Below are 7,170 nucleotides of genomic sequence, written 5' to 3'. Positions count from 1 at the left end.
AGCGGAGACCTGGTCTGGAGGGGTTACATGACCTGACACTAAAAGGGTGGGTTCTCTGGTAGATGGGCCAGCACTTTATTCCTGTGTTAGAAAGCCATGAGTGCATGCCCAGTTTGCTTCCCCTAGGCAAGCTGGAAAAATGGAGAAAACTGATTTTTGGACATACTTTTCAGCCAAAACATTTTCCTTGTGACAACATAAAGTTTTACCCAGAGTAAAAATTGATTTTTAAAAATCATAAGAACCAGCTTATGGTAGACTCATAACAGAAAGAGGAACCAGCAGGCACTTCCTTAGTGTCCTAAGCACCCACAAGCTGGTTTCTTCCAGACTGATACCAGTTGACTTTTTTTCAAGATTGGGCAGTCTCACTGCTTACCTGAGAAAGTTGGTTGCTTTTGGGCTAAAACTCTGCCCTTCAAGGTTGTGGCTAGAGTGTCCTTGTCCATTGTGCAGAAGGCTGAGGACCTTGATTCATGCTCTCTGAAAACAGACATTGAGCTTGGGGATGCAAAGCAAAACTGTGGCATTGGGATGGGCCTTAGGTACTACAGAAAGAAAGTGAAAGGGTGAAGGTTACAGTAGGAAAGGAATGATGAATTTAAGATGGAAGCCCTTCCTGAAAGAATTCAGGTACTTTGGTCCTGCCCTGTCACCATTTTGCTTGAGATTTAACCTGTTTAAGAACCATATGCTAATGATCACCAAGTCTCAGGGGAAGAAAAAGAGGCCTCAAGGACCATTTCCTCACCCCTGCCGGTCATAGCCACGGGAGCGGAGTCGAACTGGCAGGTCAGTAGCAATCTCTAAAATGGGTGGGATCAGCCTGCAAAACTTACCTGCTCAGGATCCTGGCTCTTTACAGCAGCGGTTCTCAACCTGGGGGTCGAACGACCCTTTCACAGGGGTCGCCTAAGACCATCAGAAAACACATATAATTACATATTGTTTTTGTGATTAATCACTATGCTTTAATTATGTTCAATTTGTAACAATGAAATTGGGGGTTACCACAACACGAGAAACTGTATTAAAGGGTCGCAGCATTAGGAAGGTTGAGAACCACTGCTTTACAGAAATTAGAGGCAGGTCCAGAGCTACATATAATTTGTGGATAAGCTTTGATTCATGCAAATAGCAATTATGTAGTGCCCTGGGGTGGGTGGAAAGTACTAAAAATGCTCCTCTGCTGTGAAAAAAATTAGGTAAAATTTTAGTTCTAATACACGTATCAATAGGATTCTGTCAGCACTAAGCCTCGGCTATTAATAAGGCTTCACTTGGTAGGGGCAATACCAAAGTCAGAAGAGAGCTCCCTACCTCCACGATGAGAGCTGAAGGCGATTTCAATCTTCCGTACAGAATTGTTCAGGCACAGGCCTGCGCCTGCTCTACCTATAACTTCTTATCTGGGACTGGAACACCTATCTGCCATTTTCCTGTAATCTGCCTCCCAGAGCATCTCTGAGTGATAGCCTGTATCTTAGAGTTGACACATGGGACTTGAAAATCAAAGCCTTCTTGTAGTAAGCAAATATTCTAGATATGTAGACCCTTCCCACTCCCTTGTGTGTGTCAGTTTTTTCCTGGAAAATGAAAGAGGAGAAATTGGGGGATGCCAGAGGTAGGGTCACTGTCTGCCAAACAGAAGGAAAGATTGGAAAATCCAATAAGACAAATACCTGGGACACCACTGACGCAGGAAAGGTGGGAGCATGACAAAGCCAGTGCTGGAGGGAGCAGCAAGGCCTGCTGAGCATGGCACACAGAGTAGGTATTTACATGCGGTCCATGGGCCGGTAGTGGAGGAGTAGGATCCTCGGGATGCTGTCTGTACAGTGTCACGAGGGATGCTCACCTCCAGGGCTGAGTTCACGGTATTCCATTGTCCAAGTGCTGACCTACCTGCCAACTGTCCTTAATTATCCCAACAGGTACTCTGTCACCTGGAGCCCTTCTCTCTCTAGTGACCTGCTATAGTTTAGCTTCCACCGGTAGGACTTTGGTGCCCGAGTGCCAATTAAAGTGAAGTTTCATTGGTGTGTGGCCTGGAGTTTTCCTCCTCCAGCAGAGCTATTCTTTGCTTGAGCATCCTTACTTGGGTCTCATGTCTCTCCACCATGGCCATCATCTGAGACTCCAACTTCTTGAGTTTGTTTTGATGCTTCTTCTTTGCTTTCTCATAGGCAGCCACCAAGTTGCTAAGTGGGAACAGAAGGGAATGAGATTGAAGACTCACCTGAGATAGCACTGAGACACACACACACTATCCTGTCCCCTGGGTAGCCAGGTCCAGTCAGCACTGCTCCGAAGTAAAGGTCACTCAGCCTCTCAGTAAGAATCTGAAGTCAAGTGGTTAGTATTTCAACGCTCATGGCCATCACCTCTTGGCTTAATCATGACTCATTCAGCTCGACTGCTAGAGGCTTGTCAGTAACAAATTAGCAGAGATTTAAACCAACAATCCAAACTAGCCACATCCAAAGCAAGCAGAAAGGGAGCTTGAAGTCCAGAAGTCTGTCATTTCAATATAAATACTGTGTCTGTCTGTTGTTCATGGCTGCCTGCAACAGACGGTCAAGTGTACGCTACAGGAAAGTGTGCCTCACGCACTGTAGACCAAGAACCTCACCTGGGATGAGGGCAGAGTGGCTAGACAACTTCCTGTTATTCCGTGGACTGGTGGGATTCAGAGCACTCAGGCCAGAAGCTAATGACTGCCAGGCAGAGTAATACAGGCCTCTGGTCCTCCCTGGGAGCCCATGAAGAGAGGGCAGGTTGAGCCCAGGGCTAGGTAAGTCCTGGTGCCCTCTGTGCCCAAAGCAGCACCCCATGTACATTCAGACTCTTTATGTGTGGCCTGAAGACTGATCCCCAAATTTCCTGAGAGCCTTTTTTCGGGGGCTGGGGCGGAAAGGGGGTTGTGAGGTCCTATAGTTTCTACCTACATTCTGTGAAGCTGATTTTCTTGATCTATTTCAAAACAATATGTTGCCAAGAGAAGCAGTTGTGAGGTTCTAGCTGTCTTCTATTAAACCAGATAGTACCACTCTAATTTTTTGTAAAATAAGTTATTTTTTAAATAAAGGCCATGTGTGTTACAGGTACATAATGTATTTTTTTAAGTAAATGAATTAATAAAAACTTAAAAAATTTTGTGTTTTAGTTTCTAAAATAATTATAAGGACAAAGCTCTTTGAAGTCCTCAGTTTTTTATGAGTATAAAGGGGTCCTGAGCCCAAAAAGTTCGAGACTGCTGTCTCAGAACAATGCTTCCTAAAGTGTTCCCACTGGGTAGTAAATAAAAGGTCTGGCACCAATTTTGTTTGGAAAACATTGGCATAAACACAAATAGGTTTTTAAAAAATTGCATGCCTTCTCAGAACTTTCCTGTCTGGAGTAAGGGGACAGACCACACACTTTCTGTGCTGCATTTCCCAAACACTTTTCTCAGGTTCCTTGGGCAGTGGTACACTGTGCCGTAGGGAAGACCAGGCTCTAAGAAGGGCAGGCAAGGACTTGCCATTCTCAAGTGTGGCTCCCAGTAATTACGGAAACATCCTCCCTGGTGTGAGTTCACAAGCAAGGGGGTTTACCTGTTGGCTCTCTTCAGGTCATTCACGAACTCCGCTGATTGCTGGTGGCGGATTTCACTGCTCTTGGTGAGTCTTTCCAAGGCACTCACCAACTCTTGAACTCTGGACTTTAATTTCTTTTCTCTGTCAAGGAGAGAGCATGCCAAGAGTAACTTGAGATGATGATGGAGGTGGCTGCTACCCTGGAAGTGTTTAGCCTGCCAAGTCAAGAGGTGGTACGAAAGGAAGATAGTACTAGAGGGTGGAAGAGTTCCCTTTCCCCTCAGTGCAGCCAGAACACCTCACTGTACTCCTGAAGGCCGGTTTGAGCCTGCTTCCTTTAACAATAAGGCCCTTCCAGGTGGAGAAACTGAGCTAATCTAGAAGTTCCCTGTCTCAGTCTCCACACCCTTCTTTTCCAAGTGTCCTAAGCATATCCTGAACCTTTCAGATTCAAGAACAGAAACCTCTGTTCTGGGCAGCCTGCCATGGACAAATCCCGACTCATTGAAATCAACATGATCCTACCTTGCAAAACAAAAAGGTGGAGAATTAATATTACTCTCATTTCAAAGGCCCTTGTTTCCCTTGAAAGTATTTAGATTATATTTGCACTTTCATTTGACTCCCCCATCTCCTAAGTTAACTGACTTAACCTAAGTTAACTGCCTCTATTACTCAGTGTCATTGCATGGTGTCACACCATACCATGACTTGGTTTATGTATTTGAGCTCCGCAGGCTTCCCACTGGCATGCAGGCTCTGGGGTTGCAAAGATCTTACTTGTTTTGGTTCCCCATGTGTCCCCAGTGGTGAGCACCATGGCGGGGGGATGGTAGGGGTGGGGAGGTAAGGGGAGATGGGCAGCTTCTCAGTGACAATGGTTAAAACCCCCTCAGAACAACTCACTGAAGGTATTGGTTCCCTGGAGCAAACTAAGAAACCAGAATTTATGGAAGAAAGTCCTAGAAAGATCACTGTGAGTGTGAGGAACGTGAATTAGCATGATCATTTTGGAAGGCAACTTGGCAGTATCTAACAGAATGAAAAATGAACACATCCCTTGGCTAAGCAACTTGATTTCTAGGAATTTTTCTTAACAGAGGTAGTATAGGTGCTGAAAGACACAAGATCATAGTTGCATTCACTTAAGCATGCTATATGATAAAAGCCTAATATGCTAAGTGTCCAGTTGGCCGTTCAACCAATCAAAGCATGATATGCTAAGGCTGTCCAGCCGCTCACTATGACGTGCACTGACCAGGGGGCAGATGCTCCGACTGGTAGGTGAGCTTGCTACTGGGGCCTTGCTGATTGGGACCGAGCCCTCCCATGGTCCCTCCCTGGCTGGCCAACCTCCCCCGTCTCTCCCTGGCCCTGATTGTGCACTGGTGGGGTCCCTCGGCCTGGCCTGTGCCCTCTCGCAATCTGGGACCCCTCAAGGGATGTTGGTGAGCCGATTTCGGCCCCATCCCACAGGCCAGGCCGAGGGACCCCACTGGTGCACGAATTCATGCACCGGGCCTCTAGTTGGCTATAATAGCTTTTGGGGGGATGGGGGACAGGCAGCCAGGTTAGGGTATGTCTGTACCACTCTGCAACCGAAAAAAGTGCAGATCGAAACGCATTAGCATGGTGTCTGATAAATTGTCAAGTAAAAAGGAAGAGTTCTATTGGATGCCATTTTTGCAAAAACACAAAATCTGATGTACTAATAATAGATCAGAAGGCTAAACAACATTCGGCAAAGGTTAATGCACAGAAGAGGGATGACAGAAGGCTTTCATTGTCCACTCACTCTTGCATTGCTTGAAATTTTTATAAGTCAGGCTTTTGTCAAGTATGTGAGCTCTACGCTTCCTGTAGGAGGGGCAGGGAGGTGACCTGGTGGGGAGGACCCAGGAGATGGTTCAGTGGTGCTCTAATCTTATGTTTCTGCCTCCAGCTACTATCAGTGCCAGTCAAGCTTCCCCAACAGTTAATAGAGGAATTGCTACACAAAACCCCTGGCCTGCTTTGTGAGTGAGGTTGAAGGGGAAAGATCTTTCAAAGTGAAGCCAGGCCACCGGCCCCTCATCATTCTCCAGGGAGGCCTCCCTCCCTCCAAGGACCCCCACAGAGTCTTGCAGCAAAGTGGGTCCCACCTGCTGGGGAAGGCGGGTTTCTCTGGGGCCCTGGCAGCTACCAGGAAATTGGGTTGCAATTCCTACAGGAATCTGAGAGTGGCACTGTTTCCTACCAGAAGGGTGACTGGTGTCTAGGGAGGATGTCTCCCTCCCTAACCATTCTCCTTAGCCTTCCCGCAGGGCTGAGGAAGGTTAGAAGAACATGAAAGATTTCCCCCCTTCCTTCTGGCTAAAGTAATTAAAATAATTTAGAAAAACAGGGAAGGGTTATTTCTCCTGCATTTTGTTACTGTTTTGATTCGTTTTCATTCTAAAGTAGATTAATAGTGCAAATGAGACAAAATTATGACAAGAATTAAAAATGTCCCCACGAACTCAATAAATTCACAAGAAAATCTGCTCAGAGCAATACCATTATTCTCCACCCCTCCTCCTTCATCTTCATCCTCCCCACCCCCTTGGTGACATCCATATCCCTGCCCTACCCTGCATACAGGGAGAATATGGAACCCCCAGCTCCCCAACAAAACAAAGAGCTAACTTCCCTAGTACCCAGGCCGCTGAGACACCAGAACCCAGGGAGGCCCAAGAGGCCCTCACAGACGCTGCCCAACCCCAGGTAGGGTGGCGGAGGGGAGCCATTGCCGGAAGCTGAGAACTGCCTCTATAAGAACTCCTAGGCCTCAGGGATGGGAGGGAACTGCTATGAACTATGGGACAGAATTAGGATGCCAGTTAGCTATAATAAAGCGTAATAGGCAAATTACCAAACAGCAGAAGGGTGGTCTGGACAACCTTCCAGACAACCTACCTATGACACGCACTGGCGCCAGGCCAGCCAAGGCGGGTATGATGTGATTGGTCGGTGGCCCTGCCATCGCCCCACGATTACCCTGCAGAGGGAGGCCCAGGCTAGCCAAGTGATCGCACCTCATGCCTGTTGCTCACAGAGGGAGCCAACTGGGGAGGTGGGGGGAGGGAGCACCGCACAGATGGCAAGCAGTCTGTGTTGGGAGTGGGGCCCAGCTGTGAGGGTGGGGGGTGGGGGTGGGGCTGAAGGAAAGCCCCAATAGGCCCTGATCACCAGCCAGGCCTAGGGACCCTATCAGAGAGGTCCCAGATTGCTTAAGGGCACAGGCCAGGCTGAGGCCTCCCCCCACCCGCCATGCATGAATTTTGTGCACGGGGCCTCTAAAGATATAAAGGCAGGTTGACCCTCACGTTGAAACCTCAAATGCAGGCTACTTTATCTGTTTTCCTTTGAGTGAGGCAGGAGCCTGCAGTCAAAGTCCTGTCCCCATTGTTCCTCATTTGGACTGAAACAAACACTAAACTACTGAAATGGAACACAGTTATGGGTGGGCATTTGAGCACTAGAAATGTGGTGGGTCCAAAATGGATGTGCTGAAAGTACAAAATCCACACCAGGATTTGAAGATTTAATACGGGGGGGGGGGGGGGGGGGGGGC

At 47.6% G+C, this 7,170-nt stretch overlaps 1 protein-coding gene across 1 annotated transcript in view; it reads right to left on the bottom strand.

Annotated features, from left to right (window-relative positions):
- Positions 1 to 1,009: 1,009 nt before the first annotated feature.
- The window catches only part of MCC (mutated in colorectal cancers), a 234,993-nt gene continuing 228,832 nt past the window's right edge, over positions 1,010 to 7,170 (bottom strand). The window contains exons 16-17 of the mRNA XM_006755280.2: positions 3,597 to 3,719; positions 1,010 to 2,201 (exon numbers count right to left, since the gene is read on the bottom strand). Coding sequence (XP_006755343.1) covers positions 2,021 to 2,201; positions 3,597 to 3,719 — 304 coding nt within the window. The 3' untranslated portion in view covers positions 1,010 to 2,020. The remainder of the gene's footprint in view (positions 2,202 to 3,596; positions 3,720 to 7,170) is intronic.

The sequence above is a fragment of the Myotis davidii genome, unplaced genomic scaffold (assembly GCF_000327345.1).
Source record: "Myotis davidii unplaced genomic scaffold, ASM32734v1 scaffold130, whole genome shotgun sequence".
NCBI lineage: Eukaryota > Metazoa > Chordata > Mammalia > Chiroptera > Vespertilionidae > Myotis > Myotis davidii.
This window is presented reverse-complemented; position numbering and strand designations above follow the sequence as displayed.